At 43.5% G+C, this 27,467-nt stretch overlaps 1 protein-coding gene across 1 annotated transcript in view; it reads right to left on the reverse strand.

The window, feature by feature from the left end:
- Positions 1 to 11,508: 11,508 nt before the first annotated feature.
- The window catches only part of SLC49A4 (solute carrier family 49 member 4), a 79,792-nt gene continuing 63,833 nt past the window's right edge, over positions 11,509 to 27,467 (reverse strand). The window contains exon 9 of the mRNA XM_023623652.2: positions 11,509 to 13,069. Within this exon, the coding sequence (XP_023479420.1) occupies positions 13,017 to 13,069 (53 nt within the window). The 3' untranslated portion in view covers positions 11,509 to 13,016. The remainder of the gene's footprint in view (positions 13,070 to 27,467) is intronic.

Below are 27,467 nucleotides of genomic sequence, written 5' to 3' on the forward strand. Positions count from 1 at the left end.
TCAGGGGACGTATGAGCATTTCTGCAGTTTTGGGATTCCTCACTGGGTTCCTGTTAGCCCCGTGAGTGCAGAGCTTGTTGGGGGTCTGTGGGGTGTGTTAGATCTTGGGGTCTCAGATTCCCTTGGACCTGGTAGAACCAGCGAAGTTCAAGAGTGTTCGAGGGCCCAAAGTGTCTGCTTCACAAGGGCCACTCATGTATGTCTGAGTGGAGGGTGTCAGGTCTATAGGAGGCAGTCATGGATCAGTCGCAGGTCATGCCCACCCGCTGTTGACTAGCATGGCATCGGTGGGAATGGAAAGGTATGGCAAAACACACATCGCACACACTGAATTCTCTTTCTATAAAAACTTGTATTTTTGGAGGCACGACCATTCAGAATGCGTGAAGAAATCCACACTGCATGCAGATTAGCTTGCATGGTTGACAAAGGCTACTTCCTAGCCAGCCCTGGCTGAGACATGAGGAAGCCAGGAATGTGCTCCCTGACAATGAGGGTGTGATGCTCTCTGGCAGGTGCTTGAGGCCATATGGATGGCTGTATCCACATGGTGTCAGGAAGCTGAGGTATGAAAGACAAGGGGGCTTCTTAGGCTCAGCTGGCTCAGCAAGAGAGGGAGGAAGATGCAGGATTGGGTGCTCCAGGCCTTCTTGGGCCCTCTTGTCTTTAAATAAGTCTGTGTGTGTGTGCGTGCATTTTCTTATTATTAACGTAATACATGTTCAGTGCAGAAAATTTAGAGGATATAGGGAACCAAAAATAGAATCACAATTATATTAAAAAATAAGGCAGAGACTCAGGGATTTTAAATGGCGACGTGAAGACTTTTCTAACCCCTTCTTTCAACATCACTCCAAAAGCAGAGAGAACAAAAAAACAAAAGCTCTGTCACTATTTTCAATAAAACTAGGATGTCTGTGTAATCCCAAGTCATAATACATGAAGACAGAAAGCAGAGTAACAGCATCATCTGGTAAAGTGGATGTGGGTCATACCTCAGCACCCAAGCAATTGCAGAAAGAATCCGAAATTCAAGGAACCAGGTATCAGGGAAGGTGGCGTTAAGGTGGGAGCCTGAAAAGGGGGGTTGGTTGAAAATCTGTGTGTCAGCTTCAGCTAGACCCTCAAGTTGTCTTCACTGTCAACTCTTATGGCTAGGTCACCACTCCTCTGTCTCTACAGGGGGCAATAAGTGTGGTCCCTGACACACTGAACCAGAGGCCTTGGACATGGGGACACCAGGCACAGGGCTGGGTGTGTGGTGAGGGGATGTTTGGACAACTAGGGGTTAAGAAACAGACTGCATGATTGTCCATGGGATTCGGCAGTTGCTTTTTCTAGCTAACTCCAAGACTGGCAGCCGGCTTTCTCCCCCTCCTCTTCTCCTGGGCAGGAGATTAGATGATTCTTTGAAGAAACAAATGAAACCTACAGATTCTGAAAGAATACGCCAGCTAGTCATCTGTGAAACAGCCCTACAGAGAAGTACACTCATTAACGAGCTGTGCCCAAGTACACAGAGCCCGCAGTCAGATTTCAGTGCTTCACTCTTCAATGGGATGGGCACAGACATCAGAAAAGGCGCCAACATGAAGGAAAGGCCAAGTACACAGATAAAGAGGAACTCAATGAGAACAGACGATTGAGAGATAAGAACATTTCAAAGACACCACAATTCTTCAGAAATAAGTGAAGATATTGCATTCATGAAGTAAGAACAGGGTGCAATAAAAAGGACAAGTTAAAGCTCTTAGAAATCAAAAACTATGACAGCAGGAAAAAAAATAGCACAAGTGTTTAAAGATAAAGGAAGTTTCCCAGAAAGTTGAACAAAAAGACAAAGAGATGGAAAATAGGAGAGAAAAGATAAGAAAATTAGGGAATCAATCCAGGAGGTCTAACAGCCCATTAAAAAACTAGAAGGGGGAAATTATCAAAGAAAGAATACCAATTTTGCCAGAAGCAAAGGACCAGGTCTTCAGATCAAAGGGCCTTCCCACCGCCTAGCACCATGATGAAAAAGATTTACCCTGAGGCACATAAAGGTGGCATTTCAAAACATCGGCCTTGAAGGGAAGAATACACTCCCACCAGCAGTGAATTCTCATTTTATTACTACTCACCCTAACAGCTGACACCATCCCCTCCAAGCACTGTACTAAGTGTCGTACACTGATACCCTATTCCGTTCCCACAACAGTCCTAAGAGGAAGGTACAATTATCATGTCCAATTTACAGATGAGGAAACTCTGGTTTCTTTTTTTTTTTTTTAATTTTTATTGTTTTCGGATGTACATCAGATTTCAAATTCTGGATACATTACATCATGTTCACCACCTGAACACTAATTATAGTGCATCCCCTCACATGTGACCCTAATCACCCCTTTTGCCCTCCCCCCTTCCCCAATGGTAACCACCAGTCCAATCTCCAATGCTATGTGTTTTTTTCTTTTTTAGTCGTTTTTATCTTCTACTTATGAGTGAGATCATATGGTATTTGACTTTCTCCCTCTGACTTATTTCACTCAGCATAATACCCTCAAGGTCCATCCATGTTGTCACAAATGGCTGGATTTCGTCATTTCTTATGGCTGCGTAGTAGTCCATCGTGTATAAATACCACATCTTCTTTTTCCATTCGTCCCTTGATGGGCACCTAGGTTGCTTCCAAGTCTTGGCTATTGTGTATAATGCTGCAATGAACATAGGGGTGCAAGTATCTTTATGCCTTTGTGTTTTCAAGTTCTTTGGATAAATACCCAGCAGTGGAATAGCTGGATCATATGGTAGATCTATCCTTAATTGTCTGAGGCTACTCCAAAGTGCTTTCCATAGTGGCTGCACCAGTTTGCACTGCCACCAGCAGTGAACAAGGGTTCCCTTCTCTTCACACCCTCTCCAACATTTGTTGTTTCCTGTCTTGTTAATTATAGCCATTCTGACCAGAGTGAGGTGATAGCTCATTGTAGTTTTGATTTGCATTTCCCTGATAGCTAATGATGTCGAGCATCTTTTCATATGCCTGTTGGCCATCTGTATTTCTTTGGAGAAATCTCTGTTCAGATCTTTTGCCCATTTTCTAATTGGATTGTTGGTTTTTTTGTTGTTGAGCTGTATGAGTTCTTTGTATATTTTGGATATTAACCCCTTATCTGATATGTGGTTTGCAAATATCTTCTCCCAATTGTTAGGTTGTCTTTTCGTTTTGTTGATGGTTTCCTTTGCTGTGCAGAAACTTTTTAGTTTGATGGAGTCCCATTTGTTCATTTTTTCTTTTGTTTCCCTTGTCCAGTCAGACATGGGACTTGAAAATATGCTGCTCAGACCAATGTCATAGAGCGTACTGCCTATGTTTTCTTCTAGAAGTCTCATGGTTTAGGGTCTTACATTCAAGTCTTTAATCCATTTTGAGTTGATTTTTGTGCATGGTGTAAGGGAATGGTCTACTTTCATTCTTTTGCATGTGGCTGTCCAGTTTTCCCAACACCATTTATTGAAGAGACTCTCCTTTCTCCATCATATGCTCTTGGCTCCCTTGTCGAATATTAGCTGTCCATAAACATGTGGGTTTACTTCTGGGCTCTCAATTTTGTTCCATTGATCTGTGTGTCTGTTTTTGTGCCAGTACCATGCTGTTTTGGTTACTATGGCTTTGTAGTATAATTTGAAATCGGGGAGTGTGATACCTCCAGCTCTGTTCTTTTTTCTCAGGAATCCTTTGGCTATTTGGCGTCTTTTGTTGTTCCATATCAATTTTAGGATTCTTTGTTCTATTTCTGTAAAAAATGTTGTTGGAACTTTGATAGGGATTGCGTTGAATCTATAGATTGCTTTAGGAAGTATGGACATTTTAACAATGTTAATTCTTCCAATCCAAGAGCACAGAATATCTTTCCATTTCTTTGTGTCTTCTTCGATTTCTTTCAACAATGTTTTATAGTTTTCGGTGTACAGATCTTTCACCTCTTTCGTTAAGTTTATTCCTAGATATTTTATTCTTTTTGTTGCAATTGTAAATGGGATTGTAGTCTTAATTTCTCTTTCTGCTACTTCGTTGTTAGTGTATAGAAACTCAACGGATTTTTGTACATTGATGTTGTATCCTGCAACTTGACTGGATTCCTTTATTATTTCTAAAAGTTTTTAGTGGACTCTTTAGGGTTTTCTAGATATAAAATCATGCCATCTGCAAAAAGTGACGAAACTCTGGTTTCGTACGTTTAAATAACTTGCCCAAAGTCACACAGCTAGTCAGTGAGGGAGCCAGAATTTCAACCCAGGCAGTCCATGTGCTTGTTATCAATTTGATAGTTTAACAAAAAAAACCCCAATTGTTTATATTTTCATTTTTAAATATTTAATGAGTGACTATTTCCCCCAATCTATGTGTTGGCCATTTGCATGTCTTCTTTCTAAGGGAGATGCTCTGTACCCTTTCTCTCAGGTGGTCATCTTTTCCCTATTACTTTATAGGAGCTCTTGTGTACAAAAGATATTAATCATTGGTCAAAAAGATTTAAATATTTCTCTAATTGATCCTATGCTAATTTTGAAACACAGATTTTGAATATTTTACAGAATCAGAACTACTGATTTTTAAAAATGAAAGTTGTGTTGATCTTGCATGAATGACCCTGAAATCATGAGTCTTCTCGCTGTCACCACCGTGAAGCTCAGGGATGGAGTCTGAAGGGGACACATTTCTCTCTTGTATTCCCCTAAACAAGTAAAGACGTGGTCTAGGCTGGGGAGGTACCCACCGGGTATTTGACTTAGAGGAGCTCATGTCCTCATGCTCCCCAGAGGATGCAGGATGCCTGAGAGTGAGAAAAACAGCAGAGTGTGGGTTGAGAGGTTCATGTCTCTGGGAGAACAAGGTATAGCCTGGCCCCTTATGTCAGCGCAAATGAAGTTTAGATGAGAAACTAAAACGGGCTTCTCTCTCGGGTGGTGGAGACTGGCTATAGCAGTGGACAGTTTCAGACCCAGAGTGCAGGGCACCCTGATCACGGTGAGTCTCCGAGCAGGTCAAACATAATCCTCAAGCATCCAGGGTTTGGACCCCACTGATGATGCAAGGAGATCATCTCCCCACATGGTCAAGGAGGTGCTGTTGACAAGAGGTGGTACACCTGGGCAAGCATCAGCTCTTCTCTGACTAGATGCTGGCTTCCAAGTCCTGCTTCCAAAGTCACACAGCATAATACAAGCCTCTGTATTCAAAATTAAAATGTAGTCTGACTCGGTGCATGTCGTCTGGGAACAGAAGATATTGACCCAAACTTGCTTTGACAGCTGGCAACAGACAGGCACCTATTCCCATAGTACCCATTCTGAGTTTTCTTTGCTTGGGAGAACGGGTGTTGGACAGAACATCAGGGGCTCAGAGTCTTAACTTTACCACTCACCAGCTGTGTGACCTCAGCACATCTCTTCCCCTCTCTGGGTTTCAGTTTTCTGGCCTATGTAATGGCAGGCTTGGGCCCAGGGTCCCTGCCAAACTCTATGGTTCCCAGAGCTTTAGAAAAAATCTTGTACGTGGTGTTTTTTTCTTCTCTGCTTTTCTAGCCAAGTGCTCTGGTGTTGCTCCAGCCCTGGGCCTTTCTCTGGTACCTGCAACTTGTCTCTGAGTCTGCTGTGCTTCCTGGGGCTGGCTCATCTTCTAGGGAAATCAGGCTCCCTGAACCCACTGTCCTGGTGCAGGGCTCTGGGAAAATGTCTTGCTCAGAGGGCCAACTGGACGAATATGGTCTCCTGGAATTGCAACATTCTAAAAGGGGAGCTTCCAGTAGAGAAGAGACATCCAGCCACTAATACCAAACAATGGGTCACTTGCCTTGGTCCCAAGCCCCATGAGTTCCTAAGACCTGGTACAGTCCCCGAGGAGAGTCTTTCAAATGGTGGTCTCTGTGGTCCAGAACCTCCTCAGAGGGCCCAGGAGCTTCTGTCCCAGCCTGGCCATGTGCTCAGGTCACCCTGTGGCCTCCCGCTGCAATCCTAGGTCATCTCTGATGATTCACTGGAGAACCCCTGCAGACCAGCCCAAGACAGACTCAGGCAAAGCCTCTCTCCTTATCCTCCTCATCCCCATCCTGAGCTGCTGAGGACGCTCACTCAGTGCTCGAGGGGCTGGGCGTCTGATCCCATGGCCGTGTTGACTGTGCTCATGATTACAGGGGGGGGTCAGGCCTCAGGGTCTGGATTCATGACTCTGAATTTTATTGGAAAATTTACCGCTACCCATGAGGTCTTTCCAAATACCCTTAAAGGGAAACATTTTCCCTAGAACTGTACCCCAGTGTCCAGGGGCCGATGGGACACAGCATCCCCACCATACTTGGGACATTCCTAATCAGCTCTGCCCAGCATGGAGCATTCTCAAACACAATGGCCCCACTCCCCCCACCCTAGTAAATCTCCCTTTTGAGATTCCCAGGGGAGCAGGCCCCAAGTAGCTCCTGTCAGCCGCTCTCCTAGATGTAAGCAGGTAGCGCTGAATTCCTGCTTGACCATCTGCAGCCTTGACCAGCAGCATTTCTTTCCTAAATGTAAGCTCACAACTGCCATTAAATATATTTTTTTATTAATTTCTTTAATGAGCATAGACAGCAGGCATTTAAAAAGAATACATGCATGGGGTAAAAAAAAAAAAATCAAACAGTATAAGAGGATAGTTAGTGAAAAGTGAGTCTCCCCTTCTTGATTCCCGGGCTCCAAGTTCCCCTTCCCTGAGGCAGATGGAGATGGACACAGATACACAGGCATATATGTACGTTGGTGTGTGTACATAAAATGTACCAAAGTTTGGCTTTGACCTTGACATTCAGCCCAAAATCTGTGAATTGGCCTTCCGCCTCAGCCTTTGGAAGTCTAAACAGCTGAACGTGTGCTTTGCCATCATTTATAGTCCTCCTGAGCTGCTGCCTGATCTACAGTCGTGGGTACATGGGTTCCCATCGTATCGAATCAGCACATCAACCCTGGCGGCATGCACAGGGCACGCCACTTAGATTTACTGTTAATAAATGATACTCACTATAAATGTCTAGACGAATCTTGAAGTGAAAATCTCTGCTTCGCATGTTAAAATTCTATCAGTCTATGGAACTATACATGTATATTTAGCATTGTAAGAGTAAAATGCCACAATAATTAATGATGATTGTGTCACGGCTAATTTTACGTTCAAACACAATTAAGCACTTTCAAATAGCAAACAAATAGGGAAAAGACTGAGAGTTAAAAACAACGTTGTGAGAGAATGCTAGTCACATTACTTTAGGAAGAACATTATAGTCTTTGTGAGCCAACAAATGTTAAATCATTTTAAATAACACAGGGCAGAATAACAGAGATTTGATTAAATCATAATTCTAATGTTTGTCAACTGGTTTGATGTCTATCTAGCCTTCATTATGTTAAACAAAATAACCTTTCAGTATTATGTTTAATTTTTGGTGTTTAATTCCATTTTGGCTATGAGTCTTTCAAGAATAAATTCTATTTGGGAATTCACGTCTTATGAAAATGGATTTTAAAAGAAAGAACGTCAGCTTTTCTACTTCAACATTTCGTAAGCAGAAAAAAACTGACCAAATTATGTTCAATATCCCCTGAAAAACCACCTTTGATCTAGACATAATAAAGAACATAAAGGGAATGAAGAAAAGAAAAAAGTCAGGAAAATGAATATATTAAAAAAACAAATCTGGGTTCTCTACAGTGAAGTGAGCATCTGCTCAGCGCCACGAAACTGCAGCTGACCACGCCCAGCAATTACTGTTTCTGCACGAAAAGGTGAAACTGAAAGTCGGAGCATTAGCAATTTTTATAGCAAAATTATAATAATAATCTCATTCTTTGGGCTGAAGTTTCAGATTAATTCTTGCATCCCAGAAGTTCTGTTCTGAGAAGGTGATAGCTGCTTTGGCCTCAGCTTTAAGCCAATATTGATTGTACATTTGCCCCCCGTGCGCACTCCGGGCAGCAGACAAGCCGGCCTGCACACCCTGCTCAGCACCAGCCTGTCCATTTACCAATCTCCCTGCAGAGCACTCCATGGCTGTCCTCTTCCCTAACAACTGCACCACCATTTATTTAACCAAACTCCTCATGACTTTTAGTATGTTTTCACCTCTTGTTACAAACAGTGTGGCAAAGATGATCCTTGTATGTGTTCAACTATAATGGCAGAATGAATTCCTAAAAAGAGAATTACCCAAAGAATATACACATTCTAAATTTTGTTAGATTGTCCAACTTGCTGTAACATCACGTCACAACTTCTAGTTTTATCCGTCTCTCTCTTTTAGAGGTAATTCTCCAGTTTTAGTGATAGGGCTCATTCTAGGGGAAAGAGGAGGTCAAGGTGATTTCAGTGTCCCTCCATCTCCCAGGAGCTCCCTCCTTCCCATCATGGCCCCGGTCCCCCAAGCACCTGGTCAGACTCCCGTGAGGCCCCACCACACCTATTCTTCTTTTGCCATCAAACCTGGTCTGTCCAATGTCCTAGGTCTCCTGGGTCCCTGTTCTCTGAAGCACTAATGGACGAGCAGGTTCCAGCCGCAGTGTGGCTGGTTGACAGTGCATTATAGTAAAGGCTTTCGAGGTCTAACCTCAAAGAAGTAAGTGATGCTGGGACTTCCGGGAACTGTGCCTGGGAGGTGAGACAGACAGTTTGGGCAGAGGGATTCCCAAAGCCCTCTATATCAAAGCTGCCTGGGACACGATCATCCTCCCTTCTTCCACCTCTTTCCATATTTCAGGAGTTGGGAAAAGGCTGAGGTTCCTGGAATCTCTCCATAGCTTCCTCTTGACCCCCTTCTTCTAGCACTTTCCTCTCGGGAAGGAGTGGGGTCCCTCCTGCTGCTTAGGGCATCTTTTTGGACTTAGAAAGTTCTTGTGTTCTCTTGACCTTCATTTTAATGTCTGTATAGGACCCTGGCCCCTAAATAGTGACATAAAGGTCATTATTTCAACTTGATTTGCGTCAGGGGCTTGGGACAAGCAAGCACAGGGAAGCCCAGACTTCCATGTCAACTCCAGAGAATGACACTCAAACAGACGCATCTGTCACGGTCCTGTCAAGTCCATTGTTCCTGAATCTCTGAAACAGCTCCCACACCCATTCTCCTACCATCAGACGAACAACATTAGGCTGGTCTTTGCACAAGGATGGCCACTGATTGGCTCTAGCTGCCACAGAGTGGCCTGGCATGAAGGACTGTGCCCAAAAGCCCAGAGGGAAATCAGCCAAGCCAATCAGATTGGCTTTCTGTGGGATCTGGGCAGAAGAAGGAAGATAAGATTGGCCAGTAGCAATAGAAGAATGGAGCAAACACACAGGGACTCCACGGAAAGAGACTGGTCTGGCTGAGAGAGACAGGGGAAGTGGCTGTCCCCTTTCTTGGCTCCAGCCCATATATCTAATCATATCACCTTGCTAAGATGGCTGAAATAACTCTGTGATTCTTCTAACCATAGGAGCACACTCTCTCATTGGACATCATTGGGAGGGGTTCAAAACTCACTCTGCTGACCCATGTTCTCTTCCACTTCCTCCCTCCCCCCAAATACCCTTCCAAGGAGATTTCTCACCCACAGAGTGTAAGATTGGCTTGACTTATGACCTTTACTTTAAATTCCCTTTCAGAGAAAAGGGTTCGCCATGTTCACATTTGCCTGCTTGGGCCACATCCGGAAACGGTCTATGTGCTGAGGGAAATCCAGTTGCCTGAACAGCTCATCTCCCCACTCTGAGGAGCGTGCCCAGTATTCAGCCAGCACCATGCAGGCACCTGCTAGTTCTTCTATGTGAGGCACTGTGGGGTGGAGCAGTAGCTATTGTTATTACTACTTTTTTTTTTCCTACATACTTTCCGAGAGAATTTTGAAAGATTTAGTTACACCCTCACAATTTTTACATTGACATCTACAATTTCCCATCATAGTTTAAAAAGCTGAAAAGGACATAATTTCTGGCATATTGAAAATACTGACATTTAAAAATAAAACTGTTCTTTGAAATATAACTAATAGAATCTAAAAAGCACAGCATTTTTAAAAAAACAGGAAAAGCTCTACTTTAACAATTGGAAAATTTACATGGTCCCTTTTACCTTTTGAATGCATAGATCATTTCACTTCCCCCACAGAATTTTATCCTAAGGTAATATATTTTTAAGCTTGAAAGTCTTATTGTTCACACTATCATACTTCTCTGCAACTAAAATATGTATATGAATTATGACGTTAATTTAAAAGATTCCCTATGACTATGAGATCTAAGTTAAAAAATTATTTGGGGGGCTAGCCTGGTGGTGTGGTGGTTAAGTTTGTGCCATCCACTTCGGCAGCCCAAGGTTCTCAGGTTCAGATCCCGGACACAGACCTACACACCACTCATCAAGCCATGCTGTGGTGGCATCCCATGTACCAAAAATGGGGGAAGATTGGCAACAGATGTTAGCTCAGGGCCAATCTCCCTCAACAACAAAAAAATTATTTGGGATTGAGATGTCACAATTATTAACATCAAACATTAGAGAGACTGTTGAATTTCAACAAATATTAAATGTAAAGTATAATTTTAGAGAGCAGTTTAGAATAAATATTACTTATTACTAGAATGAGAAAGATTATTAGCAGCAGAGAGAGAGAGTCTTAGGACTTGCAAAACATGTGTTAATGCTTGTTGTCAAGTCCATTATTTACAGGAAAATCCACAATGTGCTCCTGCTAGAGTGTGGACATTGAAATCTATGGAAGGAATTTAAAACAACAGAGAATAAGTTGGCAATGGTAATGAGGAGACTTGTATCCAAGTAAAAGATGAATATGGGTTTATAGTATTTGGTAATCTTTTGACAAAATTTAATAAAAATGAGAAAACTTTTAGAAGAAAAAATAGGAGAAAACCTTTATGAGCTTGGGTTATGTTAGGATTTGATTTGACACCCAAAGCACAATCTATAAAAGAAAATATTGATAAATTGTACTTCATCAAAGTTAAGAACTTCCACTCTTTGACAGACACTGTTAAAAGAATTAAAAGAAAAATCTCGGGAGAAAATATTGGCAAATCTGGAATATATAAAGAACTATCAGAATCCAATAATAAGAAAACAAACAACCCAGTAATAAATGGGCAAAAGGTCTGAAGAGACTCTTTGCCAGAGAAGATTTATGAATGGCAAATAAACACGTGAAAAGATGATCAACATCATTCATCATTAGAAAAATGCAAATTAAAACCACAATGAGATACCACCACAGACTGTTAAAATGGCTAAAATTGAAAAGGCTGATCACACCAAGTGTGGTGAGGATGTGGAACGACTGGAATTCTCCTACACTGCTGGTGAGAATGCGAAGTGGAACAACCACTTTGGAAAACAGTTGGCAGTTTCTTAAATAGTTAAGCATACAATTACTATATGATCCAGCCATTCCACGCCTAGGTATTAACTCATGACAAAAGAAAGTATATGTCCACACAAAGATTTCTATACAAATGTTCATAGCAGTTTTATTTATAAGAGCCAAAAACTGGACACAGCCCAAATATCCATCACCAGGTGAATGGATAAATTGTGGTATATCCATACAATGGAATACTACTCAACAATGAAAAGGAACCAACTATTGATACATGCAGCAACTTAAATGAATATCAAAATAATTATGCGAAGTGAAAGAAGTCAGACAAAAATAAAGAGTACATACTGTATTGTTCCATTTCCATACAATTCTAGAAAATGAAAACTAATCTATAGTGGCAGAAGGCAAATCTGTATTGCCTAGGGTTGGGGTATGGTGACAGGAGAGGTGGAAGGAGGGGGGGCATATTAAAGGGGGCGTGATAGACATGTCCACTTACCTTTTTTTTTAATTGAGGTAAAATGTGTATATAACATATACCTTTCAGGTGTACAACATTATAGTTTGACATCTGTATACACTACAAAGTGATTGCCACCAAAATTATGGTTGTTCATCACCATATGGTAGTTATATTCTTAATTTTTTGAGGAATCTCCATACTGTTTTCCATAGTGGCTGTACCAATTTACCTTCCCGGCAACAGTATACAAGGGTCCCTTTTCTCTACATCCTCACCAACACTTGCTATCTCTTGTCTTTTTGACAATAGCCATTCTAACAGGCGTGAGGTGATATCTCATCGTGGTTTTGATTTGCATTTCTCTAATAATTAGAGATGCTGTACATCTTTTCATGTGTCTTTTGGCCATCCGTACATCTTCTGTGGAACGAGGTCTATTTAGTTCCTCTACCCATCGTTTAATCGGGTTGTTGGCTTTTTTGTTGCTGAGTTGTATGAGTTCTTTGTATATTTTGGATATTAACTCCTTGTCAGATACACGATTTGCTAATATCTTCTCCCATTTAGGAGGTTGCCTTTCCATTTTGGTGATGGTTTCCTTTGAGGCACAGAAGCTTTTTAGTTTGATTGGTTCCATGTGTTTACTTTTGCTTTTGTTCCCCTTGCCTTCGGCGTCAGATCCACAAACACATCACCACGTATGTCCACTTATCTTGATGGTAGTCATGGTTTCATGGGAGTGTACATGTCAAAACTTATACTGTATACTTTAAGTATGTTAGGCTAAGTACACGTCAGTTATACCTGGATAAAGCTGTGAAAAAATGTGAAAAAATGTCCAACAAAATATAAAATACAAACTTAGCTCTTACAATGTTTCCTTTACTCAAAGGTGTACCATTCATCTGTCTGGAGTAGACAGGGAACTTCCTTCCTCCTCCTCGAAATACTCTCAAGTATGGGACACAGACGGGGGCGTGGGTGGAGGAGAGCACTCTCAAAGCTCTTCCTCAAGACTGAGAAGGGGGAAGAGGCCGAGGGGATGAGCTTCAAAAGCAGCATGCTTTATTCCAATCCCGAATATTCTTAGACGGATACAGTTAGATGAGGTGCACATCCTTGATGTGTGTGTCACACGGGAGAAATAAGGTCCTGCCACCGTCACCGTTTCTCACTGATGTTCTCCATGCTTTGCTTTCTTGGAACCCTCAGGAGTTTGGCAATCTTTGACAATAGTTGGGGAATGGAAAAGGCGAGGTTATTAAAGAATTGTCATCCTTTCTGCTCCCCCACTCTATAATACAACTGAATTCTGAGCATCTCAACACAAGTCAAAGGACCCCATTTATAATGCCACACTGTCCTTAACAAATGTGTGTAAGAAGGGACAGACGTGAAGCCCTACCTGGGCTCATGATAACTTGTTACAGGAGGAATTGTGGATGCACATAATTTTAATTGTCCTCCTCCCCTTTTGGGGGGGCGGCCAGGAGGTTTTTACCTCCGAGGACCTCCATAGTGATGAATAAGTGACAAGAGACAGGATATACTGGAGTAGATAAGAAGCCATTTGGTTTAAAACTAATACTACCTGATCTTGTTTTTCCAGAAAGGCATGACACGGCTTGTCAAGCATGCATCGTACATCTGCTTTCAACATTTACAACGTCCCAAAGCAGAGAATGATGCCCTTAAAGATAGGGATGTGACTCTTCCCATATCACCATTTCTTTAAGGATAAGCATCTCTTCCCAGAAACTAAGGATTAGTTACCGACCTGCTGTGCTCACTTTGTGACCACTGACCTGCTGACCACTGACCTGCTAACTTCACCTTGTAACTACTGACCTGCTGTGCCAGCAAAAGTATCCTGTGACTGTTGTAAAAGGGATATTCCTGTCATACGTGATGTATGCTCTTTGTTCCAAGACAGTATATAATCACTCTGTACACCCCACTTCTCTGGAGTGCTTCCTTCCTTTGTGAAGGTGCTCTCCCAGGCTGGATGGTCCTGAGGTTGGGCTCATAATAAACTCACCCCAAGTTTGATTTATAGATTGATTACAGATTATTTGTGTTGACAATAGTAATAATGCTAAGCGTGAGAGGTGTACCTTTCATTTGTAAAGTGGGAAAAGGATGCATATGAAGGGGGAAGTGGGAAAGCAGAACCTAGCTCTGACCTCATGTCAGCAGGAGCTGTGTCAGATGCATTTTAGGAAAGGCAGTACTCGGTTTCCTTAAATCTCTCACGCTGTGACCCTCTTGCACTCCCATGCCCTGATGACAAGGTCCCTGACGCAGAGGGATGACCCTGGACTTTTGAATTCTAGACCCACCACTTACCAGCTGTGCTATGTGTGAGGTGGGAGTAGTGACACCTACCTCGCAGGACTTTTGTGACAAGGGAATTGATTACAGAACAGAGCCTCACGCAAAGTCTGGCAATACACATACACTGCTCTTCGAAAAACTCCTTCGCTCGCGCGTGTGTGTGTGCGTGAGACAAAGTGTTACTCAGGACCTGCTGCCTCCTGGTTGGAGCCAGGGGCTCTGCATGCTGGGCTCAGACCCATCCCCACTGCTCACCAGCTATTGGACCTTAGGCAATGTGTTCTTCTGATGCAAAATGGAGCTAATAATAGATGTACTCTGGGTTTGCCGAGAGGGCTGAAGCACGGAAAGTGCTTAGAACACTACCAGGCACAGAGCACGCACCCAAAACGGTGATCATTGTTACTGAGCTATGCATAGGGGCTTAAGGTTTGCTTCTGCAATCTGAGTCCCTGGTCTGTCAAAGTAAATACGGAAAATATGGTCTTGAGCTTCACAGTTGCTTTGTTGACAAAATTCCAAAATATGCCCTAGCTTCCTTTGGCGAAGAAATGATACCAGTCCAGCAAGTTATGCATGAAACTGCTCTGTAAGACCCAATAGAGAAAAACTGAAGTCTTTCATATTGGGCCTTTCCTCTCCATTTAGCCAAACTTGAGAATTTCCCTCCTTCCTTCCATCCCTTCCTACATTGCCTCCTTTCTGCCTCTTACTTGCTGGAATTCAGAATTGAACAGGTTCCTAAAGATCATCAGGTCCAGTGTTTTAAGGGTTGAATCAGCGCCCATCCGTGCCAAGTGTGCGTGGTTTACAAGAAGTGAAGCAAAGAAGAGAGGCCAACGTGACTTGCCCGGCTGTCACGGCTCCTTGTCACTTTTCCCACCTGAGCAGAATCCCTGAAACTAACTCATTTGCTGGTGGACCCTAAAGGGACTTGTAACACAATAAGAAATACACATTTGGTTTCTGCCTCTACTTCCTGGCACCCAGATCCTAAAACCCCTGGAATCTCTGAAGTGATGTCCTTCTGTTTTCTAAGGAGATACTGGTGGCTGGATGGGCTCAGGACGGAGGCTGGCTGCCAGAGGAACCAACCACGGGATCAGAGGGTTGGAACTTCAGGCCCACTGCCCCAACCTCCTGGGAGGGCAGAGGGTCTGGAGTTGAGCTAATCACTAATGGCTAATGATTTAATCAATCATGCCTACATAATGAAGCTCCACAGAAACCCTAAGTGAAAGGGTTCAGGGAGCTTAGCTTCTGGGTTGGTCAACACGTGGAGGTGCCAAGACGGTGGCACACCCGGCGAGGGCATGGAAGCTCTGTGCCCCTCCCCTATGCCTTGCCCTATGTATCTCTGCCATCTGGCTGTTCCTGAGTTGTTTCCTTTTATAATAAACTGGTAATCTGGCACATAAACTGTTTTCCTGAGTTCTGTGAGCCATCCTAACAAACATAAAACCCAAGGATGGGGTCATGGGAACCCCTGACTTACAGCCTTTTGTTGGTCAGAAGTACAGGTGACAACTTGGACTTGCAGTTGGCATCTGACGGGGGGAGGGGTGCGTCCTGTGGGACTGAGCCCTTAACCTGTGGGGTCCACCCTAATTCCGGGCAGTAGTGTCAGAGCTGAGTTAAACTGCTGGCGTCTGCTGAGAATTGGAGAAGTGCTTGGTGTGGAAAAACCCTCACATTTGGTGTCAGAAGTGGGTATTGAGGGCAGGGAAGAAACAGTTTTTTCCATTTATGCTGGATAAATAACTAAATTAATATGGGGCTACTTGTCAGGAGCTAAGTCTTTATACCCGAACCAAGTAATTCTCCTAGGTATCTTTTCTATGAGAATAATCAGAAACTGAGATGAGGATAAACAGACAACAATGTATTCCCCAGAATACACCACTCAAGAAGCAGCCTTGATGTCCAACAACAAAATTAAATAATTTAAATGATAAAAGTTTCCCTTGTCACAGGCAAATGTCATGATATAATGTCAAGGATATGAAGCAAAAATACAGTGATGGTCTGGTCTCTATTAAAATCGTTTACAGCAAGAAGTAAAAAAAAGCCTTATTCTGCATTTTTAAAAATGAAGACTTTGGAACCTTCAAGAGAACAGGACTGTTTGGAAACTAATCCAGGAAGGTTAAGAAAAACTTTCCTCCAAAAAGTTAAAGATGTTCATGATTCCAAGTTTTCCCAAGGCGGGGCTCCCCACCACTTACCCGGGGACGTGCTTGCTTTGAAACTAAAGGAGGAAGGAAGTGCTTCCTGGTTTTCTATCTCAAGAGCTTTCTTGGGTGGTTCTTTTGTTTCAAATTCCACAAAGGCAAAAAACTCCTTGGGGTCTCCAGGAGACTCAGAAAGTGGTGGACTTACATAAACAACATTGCCACATTTCCCAAATACTTTCAATCCGGCTGTGATCAACATTTTTGGGAATTAACTCCCATGACAAATTAAAAGCAGTATTAAATACGTAAGGATTTAATAATCATCCCCTTACTCAGAAGGTCAGTACATTTTAACTTGAAGATTGAAAAAGAATAAAACAAAACTGGGGCCGGCCTTGTGGCATAGTGGTTAAGTTTGTAGTGGTTAAGTGCCCTGCTTTGGTGGCCTGGGTTCATGGGTTCAGATCCTGGGTGCAGACCTACACCACTCATCAGCCATGCTGTGATGATGACCCACAAAGTGGAGGAAGACTGGCACAGATGTTGGCTCAGGGCTGATCTTCCTCAAGTGGAAAAAAACAAAAAAGAGGAAGATTGGCAACAGATGGTAGCTCAGGGCTAATCTTCCCCAGCAAAAAAACCCCCAAAATGATGACTTTGGGAGGGATACAGAGGGAAGGAAAGGAAAAAGGTGAAAAACATCGATCAGGCAACCAACACGTACCAGCTCATCACTTTATCCATCATCACAAAATCCACGTGAGGTAAGCATAATTATCCTCTTCCTTTATTTTACTATATCTTGTCAATGGATGAGAACACAGGATCTCCAAGAAACGAAGGAACTCCCCCGTCTCAGGGCTTGTCCGTGGAAGAGGAGGATCGGGCCGGCCTGCCCCACTCCCTGCTCAGGGTTTTTCCCACCACATCTCACTGACCATATGCTCAGGGGGCTTTGGCTCCACTTCGACTGCCATTTGGAGTTTGATTAAAAAGAAAATGCAGACCACATTATCACAAGTGCTTTCACTACACATTTATTTCAAAACCACAGCACAGTAACTCTAACGTCAACATAACCATATTTTCTAACTGGACAGGAGCTCGCCATTCTAATGTGCATTCTCCCAAGAAGCGAGGCTGACGCAGAAGCTCCCGCGCTGTGAGTGATGACTAGAACCCCCATTCTGAACTAGGAGTTCTAAACCATTAAACATCTAATTACCACTTTGGCAAAGCAACGCACATTACCATTTCTACAATGAAACAGCACAGAGACTTTAAATGCATCTTTATTTTTCAGAATCTTCATTATTCACAACGTGTAAAACGAAGCAGAGTTTTAAATAAAACGCTATGCCAAAACACAGTTTCTTAAAAAGACTCGATGGAAAGGAAGGAAAATTGCATATGAACAATAGTTATTAGTGCTTACAGTTGACATTAACTATAGTTTTAAAAGAATAAAAATATGCAAGACTTCATTTCCTTACAAAAGTATACTTGGCCATAAAATTAAAAAATCTATAAAACCCGAAATATTAAAAAAGTAAAATGCAAAAAAATTTTTTTTATTAAAATGTAATACAATCTTTACATGGTAAGAATTATTTAAAGACGCACAGAACACTTCATAAGTTGTGAAGAGTGTCGGAGGGGAATTCATCACACACACTCATGTTTTGACGGTCGCACAGACCCACCAGGTGGCAGGGCTGGGCCAGCGGACATTCATGACCCCCAGCACCAAGTCTCTGTGCGGGCCGATTTTAAGCCCCCTCTCTGCGCCCTTTCATATTTCTGCCATGTCTAAGTGTGCCCGGCACATGGAGTGTCACAGGAGGAGGAGCACCTGCTGTCATGGAGCCTGTATGTCACTTGGCTCTTAGTGTTGCTATTTTAAAAGCTGGTCCTGGAGCGGGAGGACTCTCAAGAGATCATCTGGTCTATCCTCAGTCTCCTGGGACAGGCCTGACCCACTCTCCCACTCCGAGCCCCAGAGGCAGGGAGCCTGCTGCAGCCTGCTGGAGCACTATTTCACACTGGGAGTCAGGACTTCTCGTGCTCAGCTGCAGCAGTTTCAGCCAAAACCATTCCCAGGGTGGACCCAGATCCCGACAGGAAAGGACTTTGTCCTTCCATAGACTAAAAAGGAGTCAGGGGCTTTGGTGCAGCCTGGGACTGGGAGGAGGGAACAGGGCAGGGCATCAAGGGCAATGAGAGCCAAGGCCAAGAGGGAGGCCCAAGGCTGAGGGGAGGGTCGCCTCCAGGAAACCTGGGAAGGGGGTGGGGGGAGTCTGTTTGGCACGCTAGGAGCCCCAGTGTGGACTGTGATGGCTATGGGACCATCGCAGGCTCCTGCACCAGCAGCTGCCTCTGCTCCGTTTCTGTAGCCATCCTACCTCCACTTCCTTCCACCTGCTGCCCCGGCCTCTGCTTGTCTTCCTGCTCTGACTGTCATGCGGTGCAGAGCCACGAAGGCCAGAGAACTCCGGATGGTGTAAAATTAGACCAAACACACCGTGGCTTGAGAACAAGAGGACAACAAAGGCTTGGGCTTTTGGATAGTGATTTTGGTTGGACAGGCGCTCTGGCTGGCTGCTAGGAGTGTGACTGAGTGGGTGGAGGCAGATGGGAAGGCCTAAATGGAGTAAGAGCTGGTAACTTCACTTGGCTGTAGTCCACCTGGACTACCCAAGGTTCCTTCGCATCCATGAATTGGTATGAAAAGTAACGACTCTGGAAAGGTACACGAAGCACAACAGGATATTTTGAAGACACGCCTTCAACTACAGAGCATTCCTTTGGAGGATGGAAGGGAGGGGGGATTGTGAAAGTTACAGACTTTTGAATAAAACACAGTTCCTCTCGGGATGTGCTGGATGTCTAGATTCCCACTGCTATTTCAGAGCAGGACAGGAAGCTCCACTATGCTAGACGGGGCATCTGTGAGGGCGGGGTTCCCAGAAGGCTGGCTCCGCCTTCCAGCGTTCCCACATGCTGTGGAGTGTGAAGTGTGAAATGCGGAGACTCTTTCCCCACTCCCAGCTCCACTACAACTGCTCTTCATTTGAGCTCCTCTGCCCAGATTGGTTCTGCCCGTCTCCCCTCTGCCACACTATTTCTTGATCACCTCTCTCCTACCTCCATTCTTGGAAAGCAAGCACTTCTAAGTGCAAAGGGGTGGCTCTGGAACAGATGACGGGGAGGCTGTAGAATCTCCATGCCTCGAGAGCTGAAAAAGCAGTTGGCCAGACACACTGCAGGCAGGATGTGCTTGGAGGCAGGAGGCTGGGCCAGATGACTCAGTGAAAATGAGCCAGTTTCGGGGTTCTGTTTCCCAGAATCCGCTTCCACCACAACTCCCTACCTTCACACCTCCGTCTCCACTTTTGCTCAGTAGACACATTAACGAATGTCTATGGGCCTGGCTTGTATCTCACTGACTCTTCCACTGGGGTCACCTTACATGGGCCCATCTCCCTCTCGCCAGAAGACTTTTCCTTCTGCCTAATCCCACGTCTGAAGGAACACTAGCAGATCTGAAATCTTTGGAAGCTTGTTAACTTTCCCTAAAACCTTTCCACTTCTTTTCAAAGCATCAAAACAGATTTCTATGCTTTTCCCTTCAAAGCCTGTCCAGGGCATTTTTCACTCTATAAGATTACACATAACTGTACATTGATTAGGGGCAAGCATGGATTTTTAATGGCCCAAGAAAACAGGATTTAGAACATATTTTTCCAAATAGAGTAAGATCTATTAGATCTTAGCTGTAGATATAGACAGTTGTAGAAATAAGCTACGAAGCTTCCGACAGCCTTTTGGGGGTGTTGCTAGCTTTGAATTATAATTCTTAGGAATGGAATCATCAGAATATGCATCTCTCTGAGCGCCAGGAGGCTGTCTTATCTGTTTTTGCATCCTCAGTGCCTAGCTTGGTGCTCAGCATGCAACAGGAGCCCAAAATTAGGTGAATTACGAGATCCAGCTTCCTCCATCCCAGTTTTTTTTTTTTAATGTGATGTGCCTCTCCCAGCATTTAATATTGACTACGAGGAAATCACTGCCTGACTTTCTCTTAGAATGTTCCATATGTTCAAAGTGTATTATAAAGTATTCAGGAGGAAAAAGATTGTAGTCTGCTATAAAAGAAGTGATTTTTTAAGAAAAAAATTAAAGCTTAAAAAAACATGCAATAAATTTCAGGACCTAGATAACATACAATTTACTAGTAAAGAAATACTGATAAAAGAGCGAATAGGTACGAGAATCAATAACTGGTTCATCAGAGTAAACTTCCCCTCAGTTAGATGGAAGGACAATCATAGCAACAGAATGTAGCATGAGTTGCCTGTGCCTGAGGGTCTATAGTAAGCTTGAGTGAAAAAGACAACAAATGTAAGAGGGGCTTCTCTATTCTGAGATAAAAGCGGGTGAAACGTCACTTGATGGCTTTTTTCCCCTCAAAAGCACAAGGGTAACTGCATTCCTTTGGGACGCGGGGCGAGGATTCTGGGGTGCAAGTCAAAAGGACCGTGGGGTGATGGGGGAGCGGGACGGCTCCACTGGAGACATTTACTTCACTTACTAACACGATTTTCTCAGCAATAACTTACTGATCAGGAAGGGCAGTGAAACGTGAATTAGTGAGTTCAGGGAAGGACTCAGAAGAAAGAGACGCCCCCAACGCACACCCTCCATTTTAGCTGGATTCCACTGGCAGACTCTATTCTGCCTTTGGCAGGTGGGGTGGGATCAGTCACCTATCATGACTTTTTCCAAGCACTTTCTCTGCGTCACAGACCTAAACAGAAATAGGTGGTTATGTGTGTAGGTCAAGGAAGTGATTTTACTTGGGACTCGCGGATGCAATTCAGTAAGATGGAAGCAGAATTTTCCTAATACTTAGTTTTTGTAAGCCTCCAAAATGATATATCTCTGGTGGGGAGGGAGGGAAATTTGGAAATGGGGACATCTGTAGTAACTAAAATCATCTCCAGAACTACAACCTGCCCTTTTTGGCATTCTCTGGGTTTCTGTAAAGGCTTAGGCGGCCAGGATTTCAGTAGCGATGCATCGAGTGTGGTTTAGGTTTGCCCACAGGCGGGGAGACCTGAAGAGCTTCCAGTCTCCAGCCCCCAAAGTAGCCCTCCTCCAGCCGGCTGGCTGACAGACCCAGTGACAGCACTGGAAACCCTTCCTTTTGGTGTTCAGTCTGTTCTTTGTTAAAATTCAAACTTCTTTGGGTCCAGCCGAGCGGTTAAGTTTGTGTGCTCTGTTTTGGCAGCCCAGGGTTCGCTGGTTCGGATCCCGGGCAGAGACCTATGCACCCCTTATCAAGCCATGCTGTGGCAGGCATCCCACATACAAAATAGAGGAAGATGGGCACAGATGTTAGCTCAGGGCCAATCTTCCTCAAAAAAAACAAAACAAAACAAAACTCAAACTTCTTTTAGAAAGGACACTCACAAGGCCTTATGAGTATGTGCATCTTAGCGTATATGCCTTTGTTAAATTTTGTCTTCAGAGAAAGGTGGGGGGAGCCAACAATATTCCCAACTTTCCAAAGGAAGAGTAACCATTCCCCAGCTGTGGAATGATGGTAAGGTTTGGGATTCCTCATGCCAGAACTGATTCTCTGCTCCCAGAGAGACACGGGTTCTATGATGGAAATTTCAATGGAACACAATCTACTCTCCTTGGAATCAGTTATGGTTAACGATGTTATGAGAAAAAAATTTGGATTTCTGCTCTGCATAATTATTTGGGAAACTGTCATTGTTCCTTTTAATTAAATGATAGTTCTGGAGAGTATTTGTTTTGTAAAATCTGTCTAAAAGGTCCTCAAGGGTAGAAACATCTATTGTTTTCTGACTCTCTTTCACAGGCACACAATGCACACATAATTACTCTGTGTACAGAACGAATAAAAGGAAGAATGAACAAAGGACTAAACGGACATGGTAGACAGTCTGAGTTTCCATAACTGCCGGCACCTATAACACACAACCAGCAGGGCCTCGCAGAAGTTCCGCGCTGGTTTGAAAAGATAACGTGTAATGGGAAGTACTGGTGGGAAGCTATCACACTCACGTTTTCTACTTTCTGCTGTGTGTGACCAGTAGGTGCAGATCAGAGAACTGCAACGCTTTTCAGCAAAAAGGAACATCTACTCCAACCCTCCTATTTTAGAGGTGAGGGAGCCGAGGTCTAGAGAGAACAGGTGACTTGCCCGAGGCCCCAGGGGGCTCAGCAGCCGCACTGGAGACAGAGACAGGTTCCCAGGCCTGCTGAGTGCCCGGCTGCTCTTCTTTTGGTTCACTTCTCTCTCTGAAAGCTTCTGTGCCCACATTAGAGACTCAAGGAAGCCCTACTTACTAACACCTGTGTATATGTCAGACCTCGACAAGCGAACCTCGGCGCTCACTCTGTAAAATATCTGCTCAGGATTCAGCCATGTAGAGATGACATCATTGCAAAGCAACTTAAAATTCTTCAGTGCCATAACTCTAGAAATGTAAGTTCGAGGATCAGCTTTCCCACCTGATCTGACAGTTCGATTTCTCCAGGTGCAAACCCACCGCTGACTCACGATGAATCAAACCAAACCAAAGGACGGGTTCCTGGTTTGGCCTGATTCCGGTGAGCAGATGCAGTTCTCAGACCTGGCTCCCAGGATGCTATCTCAACATCAGATGGCAGATTTTCTTATTGCGTTTCATATGTAAAGTCCTTGGGGAAATAAACAGCACCTGCAGCTTATCTCCTACCACAGACACTGAAAAAGCCTTTTCTTCCTGGTGTTGAATGTGTGCAGCGTCATGTCCGGACATTCACGGGAGGAGGGCTACTGCACAAATGGAACCCGAAGGTGCCGGAGAGCTCTGCAGTTCAGGCTGCGTGTGCTTCGGTCGTTTGCTAACTCTTAAATAAGAACCAACCTGCATTTCTGACCTGGAAGAGAGCTTCGCGAACATCTTTGTTCACTCCCTCATTTTACAGATGTGCATAAGTGAGAAATGAAGTGACCTGCTCAAGGTCAAACAGCTGAAGACACCAGGCATGGGACACGAGCCAGGCGCTGGGGCTCTGAGGCCAGGGCTCTTTCTGTGTACTCTCTAGTCTAGTTTGTGAAGAAACCGGCCAGCTCTCCTAATGCCGACAACTCAGAAAATCTGGGTTTCACACAGCCTGCTTCCCTACATAGTCAGAAATAACGAAGAAGAGAAGCAGAAAGGGGAAAGCTGGACGGGAAGGAGGGCAGGAAAGGAAGACGTGACCAGACGAAGCCACGTTGTCCTGCTGCAGAGGAGCTTAATGGGAGCTTGAAGGTCAGGAGAGCTAAGGAAGGTGACGAGGAAAACAGTAAGGATTACCAGAATCATCATAGCTATTATTTTTAAAAAATGGAAAAGCATAGGCTTATTCTCTCAACTTTCTGCTTTCTACAGTATCGCATGCCTCTGCCGAGGTAGGGAGTCATGGAGGTCCTGTCAAGAAAATCTATTTGAGTTTTAGGGGTGGGTCATTCACTTTCCTCTCTCACAGGACATGGATGTTAGCTGGTGGCATAAAAACAGAAACCATACTTCCAATACAGGGTATCGCACATTGGAGTCACCTTTAAACTTCAGAATACGATAGAGCTTGATGGCATATAACCAGGTCTGTGAAATGTCTCTACTAACTACTGTGACATCTGATACAGACTCATCTGGGAGAGAAACGAGGATCTCAGAAATTCTGCTTCTGCCCAAAACGCAGGCAACGTGGTCTTAATGCCAACGTGGTCTTAGAAAATAGTTCCCTGGATGACTTGACTTTAAATTCCCTCTAAATTTTTATACATGTGCATGAAAATGCACAGAAAGACTTCTGAAAGGATTCTAAGGGAAGGAAGGAAAGGAGGACGGATTAGCCAGCACGTGTGTATGGAGGTAGACTTCACTTCACGCTTCTGCACTGGGCATTTTATAATAGGTATACTTTCACGTATTTCTTGTTTAACCTTCAAAAATTTAAAGGAAAAGAAAGAATGCTGGTCTGGGACCAGGTGACCTGTTAAAACCCCACTGTGGCATTTAACCTAAAGGTTCTGTTTGCTTGTTTTTAAAGTGAGGTGTTGGATTAGACCATCTCTTTGAGTCTATGATCCTTCTGGGTAAATGGGAAGAAAATCAATCTGCATTACAGGAAGTCTAAAATAAATGGTAATAAGTAGAAGTATCATTTTCTGACATTAAGGTAAATTAAAAGCATCTCCAAGTCATTCTTGCCATTTTGGTCAAGACTGCAGACACCTCCCTCACAGACCAGAAGCGCCAGGAGGGAGCCCTGAGAGCACAGTTGTGTGGGGCTGATCTTCTCGCATCCCCTTCAGAGCCCCGAGCCTCACAACGTACTAAGTCCAGGATGTTAGAGTTAAAATGGTTTGATGTGGTTTTTGGTGAGGAAGATTAGCCCTGAGTTAATGTCTGTGCCCATCTTCCTCTATTTTGTATGTGGGATGCTGCCACAGCACGGCCTGATGAGTAGTGTGTATGTCTGTGCCCAGGATCTGAACCTGTGAACCCTAGGCTGCTGAAGCAGAGGGCGTGAATCAGGTGGCCCCTCATTTGATGTGTTTTTATCATTTTACCAAAGTCTCTGAAATGAATTCTATGCTTTGTCTCATTTTTCAGCTGTTGAAAAAAATTTAATTCTCCCTTGTTGAAGGAACAGAACAGCTAGGGTGGGGTAACTTTTTGTTCTCTCTTTTGGAGTCTGGGCTGCAACGGAAAGCTGTCATTTGAAGCCTACCGGGTTCAAGGCATGACAGAGAGACTAGATACGGCAATTTACTCAGTCCATACTCTACAAGGCAACAAGTAGCAACTACGGAAACTTGTTAGAGACCTTTGTAATTCCCTTCAACTTACAGGACTCGGCTGTGAGAAGAACTGGGAAGCCTTTCTGGAGTGCCAGGATTCACTTATGTTCTGATCATGCTGGCGTCCCGTTCAGGAGAGGGAAGCCTGGGCCTGCGGCCTTATTACTAGTCAGGAATGACACTGGGTTTTCGCCTCAGAGCTTGGGGAGGGGTGGAGGGTGAAGAGGCCTGTGCCACGAAGTCCGCTCAAGGAAGTAGAGACCTAGGAGGGTCCCAGGGACGGAGCTGAGGTCAGGTTCATGTGAGGGTTCATAAGGCTGAGGGACCAGGCATTGAAGACAGGAGAGAGCCTCAGAAACTGTTAAATGAAACAAGAGGCTGATGGTGCTTCAGTCCCGACCAAGAACAAGCTTAAATTGTTTATAAAAAGAAACGTGGTTCAGGGGAGAGATTCAGGGCCACATCATTGCCTGTACTCTCTGCCCCTGGCCAAAGGAGACACCCTCAAGGGTCTCTTAAGGGCCTTGGTATTAGTTCCTAGAAGTCATTTCCTAAGTTTGAGGTTCCAGCTGTGCCGGGAGGACACCTGAAAGGCAGTGAGTCCTCAGGATGGCCAAGAAGACGTCTGAGTTCTACTGAGCACAAAGGCTCAATGGACACTGTTAAAAGAGCACCAGAAAATCTCACTGTCAAGTTTTGTTCTTCTAAGATGGTCCAACGCTTTCCCCCAAGTACTGCTTATATTTCCTAATGGACTAGCAAACTGTTCGACAGTACAGAAGCAAACTTTATCCTGTCCCTTTCTGTGTGATTATAATTCCAAATTAAAGCGGAATTCTATTTTTCCTATGTTTATAAATTAGTTCTGATCAAATTTCCTTATGGTTTTCTATATCTTTCTTTTTAAATATGGCACTCTCTTCTTATCATAGCTTTTTCATTTGCTGGGTAATATGGTATAGTCATAGCAATGCCTGAACTTATTATTTCAGGGACAAATGTGGAATTAATGTGATTTTTAATGTTAATTTAAAGCAAATTTACTGTGTATTTGCATTTGATCTTGAGTTTTAAATGAAGCTTGTACTTACACAAACAGTAAGATGAATGTCTAGATTTTAGTAAAAATAATAGCAAAAAAAAGCTAATTAAAAGGAGATGGGAATTTAATCTCTTTAATTTAAAATCTCGTAGCTTGAACCCCTCATTAGAAGGGGGTTTTCATTAAAAAAACAAGCTGTAAACATTCCCAATAATTAAACATGAGCATATGATCTATGATAAGACTTGGGCCTTAGTTCATATATGCTTAAATACACAAAATTTTACTTGATTTCCTCTTATTATCTTATTAAGCTCCACCCTCCAGTGAAACGCATTTGTGTGTGTAATTGTCTTGTTCCTATACCTCCAGCATAGACCACATTAAAAACACTTCTTCCCAGACTGTGAAGTATTCAGTGATAAGCCACAGGGAACTTAACACGATAGCATGTCCTTACCAATTAATTATGCTGCTGACTTGGTTTATGAGGACTGAATTATTCATTAGAATCTTTTTAGATCATGTCGCTGCAAGCTAAGACTTAGAGATGTTGGAGCACCAACAGGATAGTGATGAAGAAACTAGAATGATTTTACTTAAAAACCAAATAATCACCTCAATTTTAATGCCTGTACTTTCCACACCCAATAATGGCGGTTTACTCTTATGCCCTATCATCTTTGAACATGGAAGAGAATTCATGGCCAAACTAAGCTGTAATTCTGTGAGGTAGAAGAAAACACTGCTTTGGGAGTCAGAAGATGTGGAATTTAGTTAGTTCTACTTTTGTCACAAACTAGGATTGTGACCTTCCACAAGACCCTTCACCTCTCTGGGATTGTGTCTATAGACTCTAAAATGAGGGCTTGGAGTGGAGGGTTAAGATTTCTTTCCATTATAAAATTTCACTAAGACTCGATAATGTTTGTTTAGAAGGTGCAAAGATAGCAGCTGGTCTATTTTGAAGCATGCTAGAAATAAAAACAAAAAGTAGAAAAATATGATTTGAAACACACAGGTAAATAAATAATGTGTAGTCCTGCCCCCACCCCCAAAGCCTTATGGGTCTGTTCTGGTCAGGTGTGGCATATGAAAGTGCAATCACTTCAAACAGCTGCGGCTTGTGATTGGAACAATTATCTGCTGGAGGGGAAAGCGGCTATCAATGAGACGGAGGGACTCATCTCATCTCATGTA

This window comes from Equus caballus, chromosome 19 (assembly GCF_041296265.1).
Source record: "Equus caballus isolate H_3958 breed thoroughbred chromosome 19, TB-T2T, whole genome shotgun sequence".
NCBI classification, from domain to species: Eukaryota; Metazoa; Chordata; class Mammalia; order Perissodactyla; family Equidae; genus Equus; species Equus caballus.